Source organism: Erithacus rubecula (assembly GCF_903797595.1).
Source record: "Erithacus rubecula genome assembly, chromosome: 9".
NCBI lineage: Eukaryota > Metazoa > Chordata > Aves > Passeriformes > Muscicapidae > Erithacus > Erithacus rubecula.
This window is the reverse complement of record NC_136660.1, coordinates 5794324-5817768: the sequence shown is the minus strand read 5'-3', so window position 1 is coordinate 5817768 and position 23445 is coordinate 5794324. Positions and strand designations below refer to the sequence as shown.

At 42.7% G+C, this 23445-nt stretch overlaps 1 protein-coding gene across 6 annotated transcripts in view; it reads left to right on the top strand.

Annotated features, from left to right (window-relative positions):
- Positions 1–15: 15 nt before the first annotated feature.
- The window catches only part of ZNF365 (zinc finger protein 365), a 42734-nt gene continuing 19304 nt past the window's right edge, over positions 16–23445 (top strand). For 2 of the 6 annotated variants that reach the window (XM_079312728.1, XM_079312729.1), the window contains exons 1-4: positions 17–1092; positions 11051–11231; positions 13152–13189; positions 15707–15908. In XM_079312728.1, coding sequence (XP_079168854.1) covers positions 368–1092; positions 11051–11231; positions 13152–13189; positions 15707–15908 — 1146 coding nt within the window. In that variant the 5' untranslated portion in view covers positions 17–367. Of the gene's footprint in view, positions 1093–11050; positions 11232–13151; positions 13190–14111; positions 18116–23445 lie in introns of those variants that run through there. The other 4 variants (XM_079312726.1, XM_079312727.1, XM_079312730.1 and 1 more) reach the window with 4 other exon arrangements.

Here is a 23445-nt window from a genome sequence, read left to right as displayed (position 1 = left end):
CCGCTCCGCATCCTCGCCCCGCCCGCCCCGCCCCGCGGGCTGATTTACGGCTCTGCTGAAAACGCCGCCCCGCTGCCGCCGCCAGCAACAAGTCAGGTGAGTGCGGCGACCTTGCTGGCGGCCGAGGCCCACACCGAACGAGGGCCCGGCGCCGCTCCGCTCCGGCAGGGCCCGGGCGGCGGCCGAGGCAAGCGGAGCCGCGTCGAGGCGAGTGGAGGCGGCGGGGTCGTGCGGCTGGAGCGCCGCGCCGAGTGGGCGCGTCCCCGGGCGCCTGGCGGAGATGGAGCGGTCCCCCTGAGGAATCGCCGGGAAAGTTTTCCAAGTTTCCCGTGGGGCGCGGACGTGGGCTGTTCCCTCCGGGCGAGGAATGCAACAGACAGCCCGGGATGAAGGCGGGCACCCCTGGCCGGAGCCGCTCGGCAGCGTCAGCCTCCCCTTCCGCTGCCCGCGCTGCGGCGACCACACCAGGTTCCGGAGCCTCTCCTCCCTGCGGGTGCACCTGGAGTACAGCCACAGCTTCCAGGAGAGCAGCCTCCTAGCCAGGAGCAGCCTGTTCTCCCCGCTGAAGGACGCGGAGCTGGTGTCTCCGCCGGAGCCCGCAGCCCAGGGCAGCCCGGGGAGCCCCGGCGGCTCTGCCGCGCAGTCCGCGGGGCCCTACCTGAACTTGGGCGGCGCGTCCTGCGGGAGCGGGAAGGGCGAGCAGCCGCGGGAGCTGGCAGCGGAGCGGCCCGGCTCCTACCTGGCCAGCTATGTATCGGCCGAGTCTTCCTGCGAGGTTTCCAAACCCGGCCTCCCGGCCGCTGATTCCAAAGCCTCCTTTGAGGCACACGTCAGAGAAAAGTTCAACAGGATGGTAGAGGCCGTGGACAAAACGATCGAGAAGAGGATCGACAAGCTTACCAAAGAGTTGTCCCAGAAGACGGCGGAGCTGCTGGAGGTGCGGGCAGCGTTCGTGCAGCTGTCCCAGAAGAAACAGGAGGTGCAGCGGCGAGAGCGGGCCTTGAGTAGGCAGGTGGATGTGGCGGTGGAGATGATCGCAGCCTTGAAGCAGCGGCTCAGCGAGTCCGAGGAGGAGCTTCACCGGAAAGAGGAGTAAGTGGGGATGCGAGAGCCGATGGCTTGGCGAGGGCTGGCCAGCTCCTGCGTGAGTGACAGCCTTTGAGGGAGAGGAGAGGGAATGGCTCGGTTGCTTGCTGGTTGTGAAAGGGCCTGGGGCTCACCAGCGTCAGGTCACGCTGTCTCTATAGTTATTGCCACCATGACCATGACCCCTGCAAGGCAGTGGACAGCTCCCTTGGCAGGTGGCTTTCATACTTGGCTCCCCAGTGACTAACTTCTACACTTTCTAATGCCTGTGTTGTGCCTCTGGTTTCATGGGGGTAGGGACGAGTAGAAGCTCTCGTCAGCATGTAGGCTGATATGGGTGGATATGTCTGGATGAAGTGTGTGAGAATACCAAATAGCACCTTTTCCCTTAAGCCGTCTCACCCTGCTCAGCAGGCTGCCTGTGAAGTGTGATAGTCTCCTGCACATCAATGAGGCTTTACTGGAGGCAGTGTTGAAAAGGCCATGTCCAAGTAGTTCATGTCTAGTGTTTTACATGGACACAGAACTGTGGAACAGGAATCACTTATATGGGATTGGGAAGCAGATGCCAGAGTTCTGACTAACCCAAGCCATTTAAAAATACATTCGTGATGCATCCATGAAAAAATTAGTGATAGTTGATATATCATTTATACATGAGCTACTTAGTTTATTCAGCACTTGCTGAGACCTTTCAGGCTTATTTCAGAGAAATGGAAATAAAGACCTGTGGTAATGGTGTCTCTAAATCAATTCATCAGCTTACAAAGGAAAGATGAGAAGTGGTAGTTGCCATGACACTGATCTTACAAGAAGTAAGGAAGGTGGTGTAGGAGTTCAGCGTAGGAAGTTTGGAGTGCTTTTATCATTCCTTCCTGTAGTCTAAGGACAAGAAAGAAAAGATGAGAATGGCTTCCCAGATCAGTAGGAGCCATCTATCTTGAAACAGAGGTCGAGATTTTCCAGAATAGGGGATACATAAAGGTAGTGGGATTTGAGCCTCTGAGATCTTTCTTGAAGGGATATTCAACAGAGCCTCTGATTTTAAAGTATCAGGTGATCCTCATGGAAGAAAAGATTGAAGGACTTAAGGTGAAGCTGAGGACAGTAGTGTAACTGAGGCTGATTTGAAAGTATGCTGGAGGAAAACCATGAAGATAAGTTTCAAACAGTTTTGGTATTCCCATCTAGCCAGACTGCCCTCTTGGGCTCTTTCACAGTGTTAGTCATCCTATTTCTTGTAGAAAATAATCTTAGAAGGGGAGGGATTGCTCTGTGAAGGTCCTGATTCCTTCTGCAGACTACCAGAAGGCCTCAGGTAAGCAGGTCTTGACTAGATGCAGAATTTCAGATATCTCAAGTTAAGTGGCATGAATCTTAGCCCAAATTAAAGGCAGAATGTGTTTTTAAAAATCAAGACTAGGATCCCAAAAGGAAAAACATGACCTTCAAGAGAAAGAAACCATTCAGTGGAACAAACCCAAAGTTCTGCAGTGCTGTAGAAGAAGAGACATTGTGGGAAAAGAGGAAAGGGGGAATTGAGTCATCTGGGTAGAAAGAATGGGTATGATATGGGAAGTTGGCAGAGGACACTGATATTAACAAAAAAAAAAAAAAAAAACAAAGACAGCTACAATTGTGATTTTTATCTGCTTTAGGAAAAGGAACAAGGGAGAGGCCACTTGCTCTTTGGCAGACTACTTACCAGCAGCACTGTCAGGCTGGTGTTCTGTGGCCAGAAAAGGCTGAATACAGAATGAGAAGAAATGGCAAAACATTGTCCTTCACACCAGAACATTGCCAGGGTCAGGAAAGGGGAAGAAGCTCAGGTGATTGCTGTTAGAATTCTAGTCTTGAAAGGGGGAAGGTGAATGCATAAACAAATGATGAGGTAGCTGATGGGTTGGTGTTACAGGGAAGGCTGAAGGTTGCTTGGCTAGTAAGAAACACAAACCAAAAGAGGCAAGAGACTTCACAGAGTACAAGGTATTGCTCTTCAGGATTTTGCTTCCACTTTCAACAAAAAGACTTTGAAGCAAGAGAAGCAATAGGAATGAGTGAACAGCTCTTACACTGTAGTGTGTTAACTTCAAAAGGTAAATGTGCATAATGCATGGTAGTGGGTAGGAGTATCAGCCCTGAATACCAAGGGAGGAGGAAGGGAGTCAAAGTATGTCATTCCTGCGTCTGAGCCCAGCCCCACAGCATTGCCTCTGAAGTTACTCTTGGGATGCTGAGGCAGGGTGAAAGAATAGGTTGAATTCACCTAGGAAAAACTGAAAGTGTGTTGGGTTTTTTCACATGTGGATGGTTCCTGCATTTCCCATCTTGGGGGATAACAAGGGATAGTGCCATAGAAAAATGCAGTGTTTGGCTTTCTGATTGAAAGATCATTGTATAATTAGCAAATTGAGAAGAAAGGTAGGTATAAAAAGTGCTTTGTAAGAGCAGGACTGATAGTTCTAGAGCAGCTTTTTAGATTTGATTCTCTAAAAATGCCTGTGACAGCTGTCCTCCAGCAACAGGAAGGGACTGGGTGATGTGCTGCAGCAGACTTTGGTAACAACAGTGACACTTGTCTGGCTTTCTCATAGGCCATTGGTAAACTCTGAAACCTGTCAATATATTCAGTCCTTTGTGTGTTCAAAACTTACTTGGTGTGCTAAAAAGACATTGCCCTTCAAAAAAGGAGGATTTCAACTTTGGCTTTGATTTCTGGAAGAAGTCCAGATGATTAGAAAGCCAAACAAGACTGCTTAATGGAAATTGCAGAAGCAGTTCTCACTACAGGTTGTGGAAAGTCCAAGGCATCCCTTAGGGACTGCTTTGATACTTGCTGACCTTCAGAAATAAATGCTTTTGTCAGTTTCTTTGGGTTTGGTTTTTTTTTTTTTTCATAAGCAATCTTATAAATATGGATAAGTTTTCCTAAAATTAGCATTGGTATTGAGCTAGTGTAGCTGCAAATAGCAGCAGAAAAAAGAAAACACCTTCTCTGAAACATCAGATTGTTGGTTTAGACCATCAGCAGGAATGGGGCTGCACATTTGCAGAGCTTGTAGCATCAGTGGGGTTATTTCTTTAGACTTGTCAGTTGATGATTTTTTGTGTTTTAAATAAGGCGTTTAGCAGTCCAACAAGGTCACCAGTGAAGTGAAAATACCTTTTTAATTAATTTTTGTTTCCTTACATAAATGGCAGTGCCAATATGCATGCAGGTATGTGCTGTGATACTGGTGTGAGGCCCTCATGGAGGTGAACTGTGTTGAGGAGCAGGACAGCTGGAGATACAACACTGACTGTACTAATACATAATTGAAATAGTATTACTCTAAGCACAGAGCTGCTGAGCAAAGGAATTACTTAATTAGAAAATGTGCCCCGAAAGGGATTATTCAATGTTTGATGAAGGAGAATGCAACTCAGAGTGAGTACTGTGATCTTAAAGATAACACAGAAGCATGGCCAAAGGGTGTAAGACTTTCTTGAATAAGATATCAAGAAAACCATTGAAACAAAAACCAGCTAGGAACTTAACTACTAGAGGACACTGAGAAGCTTGTTTCTGGAGATTATGTAAGAAAATTGAAACTGGTAGAGTTTGAGTTTCAGTAAGTCTGAACATTTGAAGTGATGGCCTTTGGCTGAAATCTACCTTCAATGGTAACTTAGAGTTGCTCTTTGTCTTCTAATCATGGAGTAAAATCATTAATGTTGTACCTTGCCCTATCTCTGGCAGTGATTTCTGTAACCAGTCTAATGCAGTTGTTTTGAGACTGGTCATGCCTCGCCTCTGACATAGCCTGCTATGTAAGGATTTTTTCAGAATAGCTGTTGTGGGCAGTAGTTATTCTTGCCAGTGGCTTCACCTTAAGTTTGCAATTAATGAAATTATCTGTGCAGATAAGATCTTGACAAAGGCATTAAGAGCTGGCTTTTGGAGATCACTGCAATTTGTACTTTAAACAGCTTTCCTTAAAACAGGGATTTCAATTGTAGGACAAAACAGTTTTGATTTGCTTTAAGCAGAGTACAACTACAATTACACATTGTTCTTCCACCCTCAGTTTTAGGTAATCCTGCTCCCTCTTTCATGTTTTCTTTCATCTTCCTACTCAAGAGATTACTCCCCCCATGCAGCTGCATGGTTTAAGCTTAGCATGACTGTCCCTCAGAATGCTCTGCGAAATAAAGCTTAAAATCTTCGGTGTCACCCCAGTAAATTCAGGGCTCAGATCTAGAGCACAGCCCACTGAATGGGTGCAATAACTTTGAGGGAGGAGGTGTGAATCTCTTAAATCAAATGTGCTTTTAGTGATGTGGCAATGTGAAACCACAGCCTAATGAATAACAGCAGCCTTCAGGCAAAAACACCAGTTGGGTGATGGATATGGTCAGTGGCATTAATACTTAATGAACACACATATTAAATATTTTGACAAATCACTTTACTGCAGTAGAAATTTTCCCACCTTCAGATAAAATAATCTGTTTGGTTTTCTATTGATTTTAGGCAGAGTTATGCTAAAGGTAATTCTCTAAAGTGATTTGACATTGGATGCAAAATCTGCATGGAGCAGATGCCTTATCTCCACCTACAGAGCAGCTGCAGGTGTCAGTGTTGCTGTACACAGTCCTGGGGCTACTGCTATGCATCCGTGGGAGGACTTTAGTTTCAGTGTGAGAACTCATTAGCCCTGCTTGTCGGGTGTTAAGGAGCTGGAGCTGTCCCACCCTCTGCATCTACTCAGTGCATCTATCACATGCTTAGCTGCTGAAAGCCATACAATACTAAGCATATCCCAGCATCTCTGCCCAGCTGGCAACTGCTCCAGTAAACAAGAACTGCAGCTTGCTCATCCCAAAGGAGCACTGAATAATCTAGAGGGAAAGGCAGAAGAATAAATGTTACCTAGTCAGCCTATGATTTATAATTTTATTTACTAAATCTCAAGTTGTTTCATAGTAACAGCCTCCATAAAGAAGTTCTTGGGCTAGGCTGCAGTTGGGATGCAAAATGCCAAACTATATAAGTCTGGTTAACCTGTAACAGGGTAACTCCCTGGCAGAGTCAGATTAAAATAAGAGCTTTGGCAGCACATTTTTCTTACAGTGAGTTCTTCCCCCTACACTTGTTTTTTCAGCTGAACACCCCCAAGGTGCCTGCAATAAATTCCCCCTGGACCCTGGCTCTGGGAATGGCTCGTTTCTGGCAGTACAGGCATCTCCTACTCTTCTTGGACACCTCCCAGGCTGCTTCCTCCTTGTCTTTCCCTCTCACTTGCCTCACCCTGCTGCCAGCAATACCCCTCTACTCCCTGGGCAGCAGGAGCAATTCCCCCTTCCTGAAAGATTTCATCTGACACAAGCACCCCCAAGACAAAGCAAGAAACCTGCCTTTCTCCCTGCTGCCCAGTCACAGCTCTGTAAACATTCTGCATACAGTATACTGTAGTACTGGTACAGTAAACTGTGAACAGATGAGATTACAGACATTTAAGAGATCTAGGGTGCACTGAGCATCATCAACACCACTTAAAAAATGTAGTGTCAGGATCTGTTGCTTACCCCTATAAGCAAGTGCCAGGGTGCAGAGTTGGGTGAAGGGGGGCAGGAGTCTACTGGGCAGAGGGGCAGAGATACTGAGAGCAGAGATCTCAGGGGGAGTTAATGACTCCATGTAACCTTTTCTCAATATAACAAAAGTGCTCCAGACTGTCAGTGCAGGGTAGCAAGACCTCTTGTTAGAAAGGTCAACACCTCAGGTCTGAGCCATGTTTTAAGAAAATGACTTCTGTTTCAGGTAAATGCTGCTCACAAGGCTGTGCTGTCAAGGCACAGAGCCCAGTGGGCCCATGCTGCTATGGCCTGGTCCAAGAGGGCCCCACAATATTCTTGGCTTCATCTTCCCTCTGATTTCATGAAGAGTAGTATCAGACCTCTGTGAACATCCACCTTCCCACAAGCATAAGAAAAGAGAGTGGAAGACAGAAATCCGGTCATGTAATCCTCAAAAACTTGGCAGAGGTCTTGAGCAATAAATTGAAAGTAAAATGAAGAACATAAGCAAAAAATCATCACAGATATCCAGAAATAAAATTGAAGGGAGAGGGTCATCAGTATGGCTGAGAAAAAATCTGGGCAAACTACGAGAGATAAGGGCAATTCAACAGATAAACAGCAGCTGCAGGAAGCTACATGAGTTCTTTGAACTATTTCTGTATTGTTCACAGTAGGAGGAGGGTAAAAATTCTTCTCAAGCTCCCTTTTGGTAATGAAGGCATAGCTGAGGTATGGAGTGAGCTCTCTGAGGAAGAAGTGTTGGAGCAAGCAGAGAGACCTATTAGCAGTCACTCCTCAGGGCTTGATCTTGTTCTTCTGAGAGATGAGAATGAAGTAGAACTAACAGAAGTACTGCTTATCAGTGCAAGGCGTGTAGCAGCCCTAATGTGTGGGTGTGTTCTGGCTCCTGTTTTTCCAAAGGGAATTTACAGAGTGAATTTCAGCCCAAAAGAAAATTTTTAGATTAAAGTTATTAAAAGTTCATAGACTGTTCTGAGGCAGCTAAAGAGAGAGAAGTTATGGATATGCTACAACTGCTGCTAAGAGCAGTCTCTACAAATAATGGCATGTAGGATGCCAAGTTATCTTTAGTCTGGAAAGCAAGGAAAATACTAGGGAATTTACTGACATTGAGTCTCATCTCTTCTTGATAGTCATCTAGATCTTCTGAAAAAACCACTGCTTCCCCCCGGCCTCCTTACAGCATATTAATGAGATATTTGTAGTAAAGGAAAATCTGTTAGTGATTACTTGTGCCATAGAATAGGCAATTAATGAATTCTTATTAATTACCTTTGAGACAATTAAAAATGCTAGCATTCCTGAAACTATCACCCTTTTTAAAAAGTGCCAGGTTTGTGGCCTCCTGCTGCAGCAAAACTTAGAAGCTGACTGTGTCTCTGGGAGGGACATCCTCATGGTGTTCCAGGCTGGCAGCTCCCCATTCTCCCCCTTCCCACTGGAGGATCAGCAGCCTGCCAGGCTATGCACAACTCTTCCTTATCCAAAAGGAAAGGAATTTGGAGCCAACCTGTTGAGTTGCTGTCCTTTTGAGCTCACTGTCCCTTTTAAACAAGGACCCTGATGAAATGGTAAGGGCTTCTGGTTGCTCATATGTTAATCCAAAACCATCATGAAATCAATGAAGTTACAGTGTAGTGACACTAAAGCCCTAAAATTGACTTTAATGAGTTCAGATTGACTTCTCCCTAGACATTCCTCAGTGGCTCTTTAGTATCAGCTTGCTCTGGACAAGCTAATAATCCCTGAAACTGTTCAGAGCCTTGAAATGAAATGGATTAGCTGAGTTTAACAAAGAAGTTACCACTCTGTTTCTTAAGCCAGATTTTATGGGTGAGTTAATATAAACTAATATTTATTGATGTTCTTCGTCCAAACAATACATGCTTGTTTTTAGCTCATCCCTACCATTAGATCAGCCATGCAAACAGATCTCTGCTGTAGTATAGAGCAGGCAGGCACAGCCTGAATCCTGGGTGGTGAATTTCCATGGCTGACCACTTGTGCCTAACTCTTAGCACAAAGCAGCTCACAGTTGAAGCAACTATTCTACATTAAACCAGTTAACTACAACTATACTGAATTAAACAACAAAATGCAGAGAAACTTTGGATTTGTTATAAACAAGCTAAGCTTTGAGAAGTTATTTCTGCCACAAACTGTTTCATAGTTTCTACTTAAAATGCCTTTTCCTCAGGCAGTGTATTTCTTCTGAGCAATCATGCCCTTTCTCATTTGGCAAGCGCTGATTCTTTCAATTCCCACCCTTTTTGTACAAAGCAAAAATTAACATGGCTTCATTGGCAGAGTAAAAAATATTTATCCAGGCGTTTATTAACCAGGGAAGTCCTACATGTCTGAATTTGTCTTCTTCTGTAGTCCATGCTTCAATCTATAACCAAACTTCTTCCATCCAAATAGTCCTCTGATATCAGCGGTCCAAATGGTGTCCTGATTACTGGTAGTAAGTATGCAGAGAATTTAGAAATGAGCAGTGTCTCACTACAGAGCTGGGAGCTTTCACAGTCACTGCTGCTGTCTGTTTCTTCCAGTTGTGTTACCAGACAAGACACATTCCTAAACTCCTTACCTAAAACCTGCTCTTCCCACACATATACACCCTGGTCTACAATCTGTAGATTATCTGTTAATCCCCCATGCTCCCTCTAGCTCCAGGTCATAACACCACACTTGGATGTACTTGTAGGATTACAGCCAAAATGAAATGTAATGGCCACAGTAGCTCTTTTGAGTTAGGGACCACCCCAGCAGCAACATTAAGCGACTGTTGTTAGATTGTGATGAAAAGATAAATTTGGGAATTGTACGGGTTATGTATTAAAGGCACATGGAGGGAGGGCACACTTAGAAGTTTTTTTCCGTGAGAACTTCTTCTGTGAATTGATAAGACCAATTGGAGGCTGGTTTAGTTGTTGACAGCCTGAGAAACCAATTAGAGAAGTTGTTTTGCTCCGTGAATCACATTTTGAAGTAAAAGTCCCTTTCATTTCTGGCCTTTCCCAAAGGAGCAGTGGCCCGGGCCGGGCAGGGGTGGGTCCCTGCCTGCGGCGGGATTTGGGTGCTGCCGCCGCCGGAGGGGCAGCCCTGAAGAGGGAGCCTTGACACCTTTTTTCCTTCTGGCTGGACTTCGCAGAAAAAAAAGAACAGAGAAGATACACCGAAGTCAGAAAAAGAGCCTAGTTTCCAGATAAAAAAAGAATAAGGAGGCACCGTGAAAGTCAGATGAAAAATCTGTTTGTAAGCTATAGACTGTACTGCACTAAAAATTCCTATGAACTGTGTAAAAAAACATGGGAAAAGTTGAAGTGTTTCAGAAAAAAAATCCTTAGTCCCGAGGGAAAGGGGGAACCTCTGATTGTGAAAATAAAGTATGAACAAAGAAAAAAGAGATGAAGAGAACTTTTACTTTTGAACAGCTTACCCTTAAAAGTAATACCCCATGAGTTTGATATGGCCCAAAAACACAGCTCTGGGAAGGCTGTAAAGATGGGAAGAGTTTCATGATTTACAAATTCCCAGGTGGTTGCTATTCTAAAAAGTAAAACAAGAACTGCTTTTTTTCTCTCTTGAGGAAAAAAATCCCTATAAACAAATAAACAAAAAAAATCTCCCTGAAATAAACTAAAAAAAATATTTAAGTGATAACTGACTTAAGTGTCTCTGTAAATTGTTGTTAAAAAGGTGTGGGGATGGGGGAAGAATGCAGTAATCTGAAGATCTTATTTTAAATTTATTATTATTTTCTTTATGTTGTTAATAAAGTTTTTCTTTATACCTCTCTAAATTTTAAGCCTGCCTTGTTTTTGCTCCTAATCTTATCTCACAATAAAAAAATAAGTATATTAAAATTGGTAAACCTAAACTATAACATTTATTAGTGCATTAGCCAGAAAATTCAGACTAAACCAAAACAGGAGTTCATCTATTTCTCTTCATGTTTCAGAGCTGATATTCTCATGGTTAAGTAAAAAAAGAGAAAGCAGATATAGCTGTCTCCAGATATCTTGAGAAGTGATGCTTAATGATATTTCTACTGTGTGGCCCACTAAAGACTATTTCCAAGACACCAAATAATGTGAAAAAACCCCACCCCAAACCCACTGCCTATAAGCTTAAATTCAGCATTCAGGTTTCCAGGTCTTCACTTTGTCCACAAAAAAGGTGAAATTCAGCATTCAGGTTTCCAGATCTTCACTTTGTCCATAAAAAAGGTGAAATCTTTTGATAGTGGTGAAGGACAGTAATTAGCCACCACACGCTATTGCCATGGCAAACTGGAGAAGCACCAGTAATTTTTGCCAAGGGTGAGACCAGGGACCTGCTGTTAAAGTGGCCTCTTTGCATTGTTTCCATCTTGCAGAGAAGTTGTTACTTTCAACCATTTCCTGGAAGAAGCAGCAGAAAAAGAAGTGCGGGGGAAAGCTCGGCTTCAGCACTTCATTGAGAACCTGTTGCAGCGCGTGGATCTGGCAGAGAGGCAGCTAGAATATTACCAAAACCAGCAGATGGTGTGCAACCACACCGACGTCAACGAGCACATGGTAAGCCAGCAGAGTCCTTCCTTCTACTGTCACCCTCCCCCTGGAGCCAGAGTACTGGAGTTCAAATATGTGTGGGCTCATTGGTGCTGCAGGCTGATATGCATTTGTGAAATGTTTCTTTCTGTGTGTTTTGTTTGTGTTTTAAACCGCCACTTTACATGAGGAAAAGGAGCAGAGAGCGTAAGAGCAGCAATAGCCAAAGATGGTAAAGGGAGAGCAGAGAGTAATGAAATATTTGAAAGATATTTAAATCTTTTTCCAGCTTTGGCTGTTGCTGCTGTTGCCTTTGCCATGAGCACTTTTTTTAATGTGTTGGCAGTCTTCTGGGGATGCCTAAAGATTTTCATGAAGGACATAGATCCCTGTAAGTGATATGTCAGCTTACTGGCAAATCATCTTGTTTGTAGTAGTTACCTATCATGAGACTCTTAGATATGATTTAGAATTGATTCCCACAGGTCTGTACCCCATGGATTAGAAATTCAAGAACATTACTTTTAAAAATACTTTATTTCTTTAAAAGCACTCATTTTTAATACCTGAACTCAGTATTTTCCTACAATGCATTACATTTATATGACAAGTTTTAGGCACAGGACTTCCAAGGAACATTTCAGTTTAATTGCCTGTGCTAAGTAGTTGCTCACCCTGGGATGTGAGAAGAGGACATTTGATTGTGCACAGCACTGAACAGGTATGCAGTGGTGGAAAGGAAAGGTTCCCAGAGCTACTTGGAAGGCAGCAAGCTTTAGGTAAGACCTGAATAAATGTAGATGAGTTGAAATCCAATGCAGGCATCTCAAACAGTGTCTATGAGAAGATTATGGGGCACCATACAGACAGGCCTCAATACCAAATCATGTCTCTTGCTCTGCATGTGTTTATTGTGATGCTAGGTTCAGCAATGTCCCTTGGGGAGGGCTCTGATTTTTAAGGCACCTGCCCTGCTTTCTTGGTGATTTCAGCATTCCTCTAAGGTCATCCATCCAAGTATTGACCATCCTGGCCTTCAGGAGGTACAGGAAAGTACACCATGAGATGGCTCCAGACTCCAACCAGGACAGGTGACAAGCAAAGTCAGGCCGGGCAAAAATCCATCTGCAAAGTGTGGACAATACCAGGGACAGAAGGAACATTTACAAGAATATAATCATTTTCAGATGCCAAATCTGACTTGCTTGTCTCAATGACTTCATTAAATGATATTCAAAGGCTCAGTGTAGAAGCTGTGATGAGAGCTCAATACAAAGAACCTATTTAGTTCTTAAATCAATTTAAGATGAGCTGGTATTAAACACCTCCTTTTCTGACCCCCAACAATATAAGGACTGGACAAAGTGTTTCCACACTGTGAACCAAACTGCTGTAAAAAATGAAGTAATGCAAATTTGGGCTGGCATTGAAGCTATGCTGTCCCTAGCTGGTCTCAGGATATGCAGGAGGGGAGAGAAAAGCTTGTGGCCTCCTTCAGTGTAAGTGGCCCCTGGCAGAGCCAAGGGCTTGTAGCTGGAGTTTCCTAGCCACTTGTTTGAAGGAAATGTATCACTGAAAAATTAAAGGATCTGAAAGAAAGTTAATTTCATGCAGCTTATTCAACCACTGGCCTTTATTAATTATCTTGAACACAATAATTACTTCTCATTGTATCCATACTGTTTAATCTAATGTGAAAGATGTCTGTTCACCCACACTTCTTTAGTAACTTACTTTGATTATAGTTACAATAAAAATAATGGGAAAAATCCAACCACTAAAAACTCACCCATTATGACTTTTAAAAATATGTTTCTTTCCTGAATGTTCTAGTTTTAACAGAATAAGAGAATGGACATAAAATTTTAAAGATTGTGTATATTCTATCTTTATACTCTAATTACTTGAAAATGCGGTAGTAATAACCTGGTTTTGTTTTCATTGCAGTTTACAGACACTTCATTAAACAAGAAACCCAGATGCCTGTATGTATATCTCCTTTTTTTTTTTTTAAATTTAAACACACTGAGTTGACATGCTCGCATTCCTGCTTTTGCCTTTTACCTTATAGGTTGGGACCCGCATGTGGTCTGTATTTATGTCATGTAATTGGGGAAACACAGATTTCTGCTAAAACTAAACTAAAATCAGATATTCTCTAAAGAAAATAAAGAGTGCTAATTTTCTGTTAAACAAATTACTCCTTCCTGCTGACTATAATAGCCTATTTCAAAGCTAAAGGAGTTGAATCTCTTTGGCAAACACAGTCCAAGTTTCATTTGAAAATGTCTTTAACATTCTATAGGTAGGAGAGAAACAGCTGTTATTTCCTAAGTGATAGTAACAATCATATAATCAAATAAGTGCCCTGACAAAGCAGGAGCACTAACAATCTCAGGTTACTGAAGCAGCTGTCCTGGGAGCAGCACAACTAATTGGGGCTGATTTCCCATGTCTTTGTGATTTGGTCATGAGTCCCAGCAGGTGATTTGGAGCATCATGTGCTGCTTGGCCAAGTGGCAGGCAGTGCACCCTTCTTCAGGGCAGCCCTTCCTTGTGGGGACATGAGTTTAGGACTTTTTCCAATTGCACTACCACAAGTCATTCTCCATAATACAGCAGATTAGGAATATATGTGAGTAGGAGTTCAGACTCTCTTACAGTCTCTTATGTTGCAGAGCTGCTGCTTTCAGTGAGAAAACATTTCCCACATCTAGAGCTGACAGCTTTGCATTTCACATGCAGTGACCTGCATCTTCCTTCATCTTGGGTACTTTCTTACCCTGACTGTGAACTGGAGATAGACATCCATCTTCTCTACCATAAAGTCATTCAATTTAAATACAGTTTAGTTCCTTTAGGTAGCCCCCTCAGATCATGTTGACATTGACTTTCTGGTTTTAATAGATTAATTCAGTGCAGCAGAGGACTGCCTAACATCATCTGCGATAATGCCTGTGTATGCTTTGGGAATAAATGATGTAGCTTCTTCAACATAACAGAAGTTTTTCTGAGAAAAACAGAAGACTGCATCTTTAAAACAACAAGCAATGGACTGTAAAAAACAGTGGCCAAGAACTGACGATAAATGGGAGTGGCCAAACTTGTGCATTTACACAGGTCATTCCTAAACCCCAGCAAATGGTCAGAGCCCAGGCTGCACGAGGCCAGGATGACACAGTGCCTGCGAGCTCCAGCTTGGACGTGCACAGCATTTCACTCCCCTAAACCTCCCCCTAGTGAAATCTGCTTAGCAAAGCTGCCAACCAGGTAATGTTGTAACATAGGTAAGGCTTAGTTCCTGCAATGTCAGATGGCTGTCACTGCCTCCTACCAACAAATACAGACTTCCATGACATCCTTCTCATCTTCCTAAAGAGGAGGAGAGAGTTTACACATGAGTAATCACAGCTTTTTCCAAAACTGGCTTTGTCAAGTGTGCCATATGATTTAACTCCCAGAAGTAATACTGCAGATATATGTTTTTCAGAAATAACAAGCTATAGAAAATAACCCAGTGGGATCCCTTAAGACATCAACTTGTGCATCAGCACATCTGCTCTTCACTTCAGTCACAGGAGCTGGGTAGACACGAGCTGTTGCCTTACATTCGTAGTTCGATGTTACACTACATGTCTGCTGTAAAACATTTCAAGATTATGTTAATCTTAAGTTATGACCTTAGCTAAACTGTGGAACTGCAGTTCTGATGTAATATTTGAAAGCAGAGTGCATGGTTCAGCCTTTGCAGCACTGGGCACTTTGCTGTCACTCTACTCCACCTGAACTCACCAATTTCTGCAAATCTTGCAGGGCTTGAATCATCACAGAGAGAACAAAGACTTCAGCTTACTTTGGCCTTTAAGCTTTCATACCCTTCTTCCCACCAGTTTCTGTATTCCCCTTTCTTCTCCTGTTTTAAGTCAAAGCCTAAAAGGGAAGCTAAAGTTTCCCTGGATGGGTGGTCAGCACAAAGGCAGAGCATGGAGTTTCCTGAGCTATTGGCCGTTTGTAGCAGCAGCTCCCTAGGGCCCCTGTGCAGTCCAGGGCAGCACTGAGATTCCATAAAGAAGTTCCTACAGTTCCTGCACCTACTTGCTACTATTACTGGTGCTGTGTGGTCTTTCAAAGACCAAGGGATGTTCATTCTTTGGCGAACATTGATGTGAACATGTTCATCTTTATAACCCCTGCAAATCACCAAGTATAGACCTCAGTAAGGTCTCAGCACTCCAAAATCAGCAGAATGCTGATCAGAATAAAAGTATAGATGAACACACAGGAAGAGTGCACCAGCAACACATGTAGGGCTTATTTTTGTGAGGAATATCTTTGAATACTGAGAAATGTAATTAATCTTGCAACTCTGTTTTTAACATGTAACCTTATTCTGTAAAACAAGACTATTTTTGTCTTCAAAAATGTAAGGATTTGGGATATTTTGGGGACTCAGTTTGCAAGACTGAATAATAGCTATTAATAATCACTATTACTAATTTCAGGAGCCAAGGAAGTCAACACGCTTCATACAACATCCCTGATGCAAAGCCTCATTCCTTTCAAAAAGGAAGGATCTTGTTTAAAAAAGCAAAGGATGAGAAAGCCAGCTTGCAGCCAGTGAAATGCTTCTATGAATCTGTTGATTGCACAAGAGAAATATGGAGAGCACAAAAGAAGGGTGAACCAGCCTGCTCTGCCAGGAAAGTGAGTGCAAAATCAAAGACAGGTAAAAAGGCCAAACAGCTATAGGAACAGCGAGCAGTACGCAGCAACACAAGAACTTGGCTTCAACACAACAAATATTGAATGAAGTTAGTAATCCTACTTTTTCCAATCCATCTGGCCATGCCAAAACATATCAGATATAATATATAGTATATGGAAGTTTTATGTTATTTAGTCACGACATTCCCTCTTCGGGCACCATAAAAGAAGTGGAATTTTATTCAGTTTACATGAGGGTTTTTCTATTTATCAATTTATTTATTTATTTATTTAGTCATTTATAGAGCATATTTTAAATGACTGCAGTTATCTTGCTGGGCAGTACTGTGGCTGTATGTTTAATTATTTTAGTGGCAGCATGTGGCCTGGTAATTTATTTTCCATCTGTGTTATTCCTGAAGTTCAGAGGAGTCCATTTAATCGGCACCTAAATATTCAATCTTTCAGCTTAGGTAGGTATAAGATCAGTGACTAACAGACATACTTACATGCAAAAGGCCAACTCAAAAGTCTCTTGAAGGCTGTTTACAGCAGTAGGTTGCTAACATGGGTTTTTGGCTATAAGCACATTTCCATCTTTTATTAAATACATTAAACCACTTGATCCTGCCAGCAGCCATGTCTATTGGTACAAGTGTGGGCTCCTCTGAGGTGTCCCTTAACAAGGAGACCAGAAGCTGCCCTGACAAGCACAGGCCAAATTGGGCCAGGGGAGGAATTTCAGTGCCAGGTGCCAGCAGCAGGTTATCAGCTGTGGTGCAGCAAGTGACAGGCTAAAGATGTGTGCTACTGCATGGCATTCTGTTCAATGTCTGTGCTTGGTCTCAGCCATGAAAGGCTCAAGTAACCATTATTATAAGTCAAATCCTTCACATTTTTGTCTCTGAAGAATCTTTACAGGGCTGAGAGATCACTGACTTTGAACTGAGAATCCAAGTGCGAGGCAGCTAGAGATGACTGCAGAACAGGAATGTGTGTGTTTACACTGGTTTGTGCCAATTAAAAGGATCCTTACTTATCAGAGAATTTATTTATCAAGATGATTTTTTGTGTGTACAGTTGTTTTGTTAACATGAATCCTCATGCCATGTTTACAGATACCAACATCCTGATGATGTTACTGATTTCTCTCTTGTTTTCTCAAGAAAAAAGATAGGTGAGACAGGTCTATGTGATTTATTTTTTTAATGCTCATAACAGATGTAAATTGTTTATGTGGAAGGTGATTTTTACAGTATATGTACAAAGATTTGTGAAAAATGTTTTTCATTTTTTATAAGTATGTCTGTAAGCAGAACTGGATATTAAAAGACAGTGTATTACTATGATTACTGCTGCAATAAGCACTCGAGTTGCAATATTTTAAAGCAGATGACCAATCAGTCAACCAGGATCAGATAACTACAGATGTCATACATTTGTCAGTACACAGAGCTCCCAGAAAGTAGCAGAGAGAAGAAAAAGTATTATTCCCCACTTTTATTTTAAATAGTGTATATGGAACAATCAGATATATGTTTAAAAGTCTCTCAACACTGTTTCAGTAGAAAATCACAGTGTAAAATCAATTCAGGTATTTAGATTGTAATATTTCAATATTTATTTACGTCACAAGGCCACACTTGGCCTTATGCTAGGCATTGTGTGTGGTGAAAAGGAGTTGTTCATTGTGTTGCATGGGCTTGGGTCAGATTGTGTTACAACTTTTACAGGCAAGCTAAAATTGAAGCATTCTTGAGGTTTTTTCTATAACTTCCCACATCCTCCCACAAACCTGAAAAAAAAGAACCTTTTCTGAAGATAATAAGATAACATTAGAAAGATGATAAAATATATTCATTTATTTACCACTTCACACTGAAAGAATATTTTTATTTTTAAATGCCTATCTTCTCTGTTAGTCACCAAAGTTAAGTGCAACTACTAATTCACAAATTAGATATTTATTTTGTTATTTATCATGCCAAAATCTTGACTGTAAGTAGTCCTTTTGGGGGAGGAAGAGGAAAGGAGTAAGAGAAGTTGCATGTTTTTAAACTTTTCAAAGCCTAATTTACACTTACTTGCTAAACAAATGCCAGTTTAGTTAGAAAGAAATTGGATTGTACTGTAAACCCAGGTAAAAGTTTTTAGAATATAAACATTCTAATAATAAAGATATATTTCTCAGTTACTGTGTCATTTAACTCTGTCAAATATGTTGTTTCTTACAAAAGCCTCCGAAACAGCACAGAAAAAGCCAAGCAGCAGCAGCTTGGGCTTTGTTTTATCCCTCAGGTAAAGCATGGCAGTGAAGTCTGGTTGTGACCCTTCCCAGCAATTATCCTGCAGACAGCTACTTCTCTTGCCTGCACAGCTCACATGTGTCACCTGCTGCTCTCCTATTGTAATGATGCCTGAAAATCATTCTTGAGGTGACCCACAGGGTCAGATAACCTGCCCAAAGCAGAGGCTAGGGGAGTAGAGTGAAGCATCAGGCAGAGGAAATTAAGGGGAGAGGGGCTCTCAGGGAATGTCAGTGATGGTGTCACACTCACACCCTGCCAGTTGCAGAGCCATCATTTCATCAGATATCTCCCTGGTTAAACTTAGAAAGAGAGTTCTTTCCATGGGGGAACCAGGTTCCTGTCTCATTAATGGAGACAGTATTTGAGAAAAATAGATACCTGCACCAGGCTGAGTACAACCAGCTTTAGCTTGTGAGGACTTCTGAAGTCAGGAAATGTCAACTTTAAAATGCTTTTTAAATCTGAATCTTACAAAGTTGACCACTCACCTTTGAAAATGAATTTGAAGCAAAGTTACGACATTTTGCCCTTTGAGATGCTTTGAAGGCACCTTGTGTATGCTCTCATCAAAATGAATTTCATTATGATCAGGATGCCTCATTCCCATATAAATTTTTAAAATCCCACCTCATTTATAACTAAAAATATCTCAGAGTAGTATATGTACTGGCAGGGCCTTTACAGCTGAGCTTTCTGCTTAAAACAAAATGTTCTGACAGACATGTGACATTATAGGCCAGGAAAACAAGAGACTAATTGAAACACAGACCTTTAATTAGAGCTATACATAGAAAAAATCAATCACTTTGAGATGCTCCTGCCAGTTGAAGAGAGAGCATGTTTTCAGAGCACTTAATGACATCTAATCCCTCTGCCCAGCTCTGATTCAATAGTAACAACAGCCTCCCCCTACCCAGAGAAGATCTGAACATGTTTGTTATGTTTCAAGGAGAGTTACTGTAAATATTCAATGGGATATTCATATTCACAGAGAGAGCCACCATTTAGAGCAGGTACTAGGTCGAACAAATTGTCACTTCTATCATCCCTAATAATCCTTCCAATGCCACTATCTCTTTCAAGCTGCTTGAGCAAAATCTAGCTCTTCTCTTTCTTTATTCTGCGTCATCAGATAGTTGCCTCTATTTGTGCTTACCTCAGACTAATGCTGATTGTTTCCATACATCCTGTCTGAAGTGGCTGGAGTGGACTATTTAGTGCTTTCTGCAGTGAGCATGGGCATTCTTTTTTATTATTTTTTTGAAAAATTAATCTCAGAAGTGATTTTACTACATGAAGCTCTTAAAAATAGATCCTGCTGCAACACAAACAAAATGTCCTTTCCCATTCTGTTGCTAATGCCACCCTCTATCTAGCCATGCTTTTTTATTCTGATCTCGTGAATTTTCATTTGTACATCTCTTCAAGGAGAAGGAGAAACAAGCAGCATGAATGAAATGCAGTCATTGGTCTAACAAGCTTTTCACTTCTCACTGTCTCAGTCCTAGCATCTTGCACTGCAAGCAGGTAAAAGTTGGCTTGAATTTTTCATAAAATCATGGAAAAAAGTATATACAACAAATTCTGAGTTCATTAGAATGTTACAAAAGAGGAAGAGGCTCTTCTGAGCTGAGAGGGAGAGAGGATGAGAGATACTCCACTTCCTAGAGAAGTCACTTTCAAAAATAAATGTGACAGGTTGGAGGAATTTGGTGTGTGCTGGGGTGAGATGAGGGAAAGCCAGAGTCACACATAAGGCAGCAGTGAAACGATGGGGGCCTAATTACTGCCTGCTGTTTCTTAAGGGCTTTGACCTACAAAATGTCAGCATAGATCCAGCCTGACACATTCAGTCCTTAAATCACACTTTACACACATGTTTTGCAGCCTAATTACTAATTTCAAAGAAGTAGATTTTAGCACTATTCTGCAAACACTGTTCATAGGATTTGTTCAAGCCATACATATTTGCCTTACAGTGGGAACCTGTGCTCGTGAAGGCTTGTCAGCAGTAAGGGGTTTCTGTGTGCTCCCAGTCCTTGCTGTCTCCTGTCTCTGCTCAGTGACTGATGACAGCTGGCTGGGTGCCAGCAGTTCTGCTGGACTCTCACCCCATGAACTGTCAGCTGGTTCCCACAGCAGTGCTTTCCTTTACAGAACTTTGCTGATGTTTTTTGTCTGCTCCCCTACCCTAGTTCCCTCCTTCTTTCTACCAACTCAGTACCTTTAACATGAGAGAAGGCTTATGAAGCAGGTGTGTTCCCTGAACCTCAGCCTACTCATAAGTCACTGCATTGCACCAGAGACACTTGCAAAATGCTTTCTGTGGGAGCCTGTGGGCAGCTGTAGCACTAGGGTGGCACATTCCCACTTGTCCTGCCAGCTTTGCACTGCCCGATTGACAAGTCTGCCTGTCGCCATTCCTGCTTCTCATCCTGTTGGACTGACTAAAGGTCAGAAGGATGTGCTTCTGAGAGGACATCTGAAGCCCATCACCCCTCAGCTGGAGAACAAGGGTAACCTTGGCTGAGTGTCCTACACTTGAGAAATATTTTCACAAAAAATGTTGCACACATGGTACTTGGCCTTTCTTGAGGTACAGCTCAGGTAGATCTCACAGGCTTCTGCTCCTGAAGGAATTTATCTTGCACCAGTCAGCACTGAGTGGAGTACTTTTGTAAGAGAGGGGAAGCTGAATATTGGTCATATGAACACACATGCATGCTCAGGTGTGCACAGCACACTAGGAGGCGGCCAAGAAAACACATAAAAGAAGGTTGGTTTTGTTTTGATTTTGCTCTACATTAATATTCTATCACTATTAGAGAGAAACCCCAAAAGAAACTTTTCAAAATAAAACTACCAACAAACTAGTCCGGGAATTGTATATACACCTTTCCCTGAAAATCACTTCTGGCATCACAGAACATACTCATCTATAGCAAATTTCCAGAAAATTCTCCTCCTTGCAGAAAATAGTAGGGTCTGAAGATACTTTTAAAAATTTTCATGGGAAAGGAAAAAAGCAGGCAGGAAAACTGGAGTATATTATCTCATCACCCCAAATCCACAAGGTTTACACAAAGAAACACATCCAGAAGTGATCCTGAAATTGTTTCTCTGTCAGCCTTCCTTGCCTACCAACCCTTCTGAGATCCAGGCTATAGAGGTAACCTCCTAAATGTGGCATGGTTTAATTATCCCACTCTCTTGAGCTTTGTGCAGACACCTGTTTAGGAGGAGCACGTGAAAGTCATCAGTTTTGATGCTGCCAGGGTATACCATGGTGTTGGTGCCAAGCTATGCTGGGGCCACCCCCGGGCAGAAGCTCTTTGTGGGGATTAGCCTGACAAGCCAAGGGATGGATTAGGCCCAAAGTCTGGCAATGGCAGGCAAAGCAAATTAGATTTATGGGAGCTGAACCCATTTGTGAGTGACAAGAACTATGTCTCTCCTGTGGCTGCCCACATGGCTGTGCCCTTCACAAGCCTGCCTAGGTTCCCCACCAACCCTAAGAAGACTTGGGGTAATGGATGGCATGGGGGTAGGCTGAAAAACTCTTTTGCACACAGCAGCTTTGAAACAGAGTTTAAAGGGAGAGAGGGCCCATCTCAAAGGACAGTTTTTGAGCACACACAAGCTCATCCTACCATTCTCTGGTCCCTCAGAGGCCGAGGAGTATTCCAGCCATGCTGGGAGCCAACTAGTGCAGTGGTGGAGCAGAGGGAGACTTCTCTGCCAGAAAACACCTTGCCAACATACTTACTAAGGACATTAAACATTTTATTCATTAGGAAATAATGAAATTAAAAGAATAATCATAACTAAATGAAGGAGCCATAACTCCATTGTCAGTTAATTTAATTGCCACAGTGAGCACATTGAGCTGTTGGTGACAAGTTTTATTGTAGTCCCTTTCTAAAGAAAGTGTTGCCAAACATTATCCAGATTTCATCCGTAGACTCCCCTCCAAGGGAGCAGCTGAGTGCAAAAAGCAGAAGACAAAACCCTGAGTTCAAATGAACAAGGAGTGTTTGCCAGGGCAGAGGCATAAGTTTAAGATTCCAGAAGCACAGGCAGGGAGAATGGAAATGAAGACTCAGCTGAGGCAGTTGAAACAGACATGGCCTGTGCTAAAGAAAGGACCAGGACAGCAATATAGTTTCTATTCTCTATTATTCTTTTAGTGGTCTTCAGGAAGTTTTTAGTTTTGCTAACCACTTTTTAATGAGGAAATGGAGGTGCCCTTCCCACCTCAATACCACATAGTATCACCCCCTTTGTTTTCTAGGGTTATACTGGGGGCAGGGTTTATACTCCTTTGATGTATGTGGGTGAAAACCCACACCACAAACACCCATCTCCGTGGATTTCAGGACTGGTGCTGTGAATCTGAGTATGTGATGTCAAAGGTCAGTTCACTTCCTGAGCAAAGTGTAAATAAAACACTTTCAACTGTGTACACATTCGAGGTGTCCAGAAGACAATACATATGAGTCAGCTTTGATATCAGTTTGCAGACAGCAGAACAGATTCTCTGCAGGGAAGAAAATTTTGCATAATTATAAAAGCTGGTGCGAGTCCAGGATAAGACCGGCAAATGACCCTTCCTGAAAATTCGGGTTTTAGGCAAAAGCAGTTTTTCAAGAGGTAAGCTGGCACATGAATGCAGACTGAGGCTTTTTGCCACTAGGTGGTGATGGCTGACAATGAATGGGTGCGGGATGCTCTCAGCCCCTCTCGCCCCACCGGGGCCACTCGCACTATTCCCGTCCCACTCGGCAGCCGTGTGTATTTCACTGGAACACGCCCTGCTGTTACCAGAGACAGGCTGTTCCATCTAACCTCAGCCTGAAGAACACGTTAATTAGAGGACTTGACTAAATACATGGAAGCGTTATTTAATTAACTGACAACGGTGAACGAAGAGGAGACCAAGAAATTACATGCTACAGGTAGTGACTTGAAACGGGATGCTAGCAAGAAAGTATCACTAGCCGAGCCAATTTCAAAATCACGCTAACTGAACATAACTGATCACAAATAGTTTTTCTGACAGAGCCAAATCTGCACAATATCCACGCCAGTTCCCTGGCAAAAAGCAGGGTTTTCGGAACGGTGGCTGAAGGCAGAGGCCCCGGGCAGGCTGTAAAGTGCAAGTACAGCACACGGAGATGTGCTTGCTGCCAGAAGAGGCCAAGCACAGCTCTCCAGCGCTGTCCCAGTGG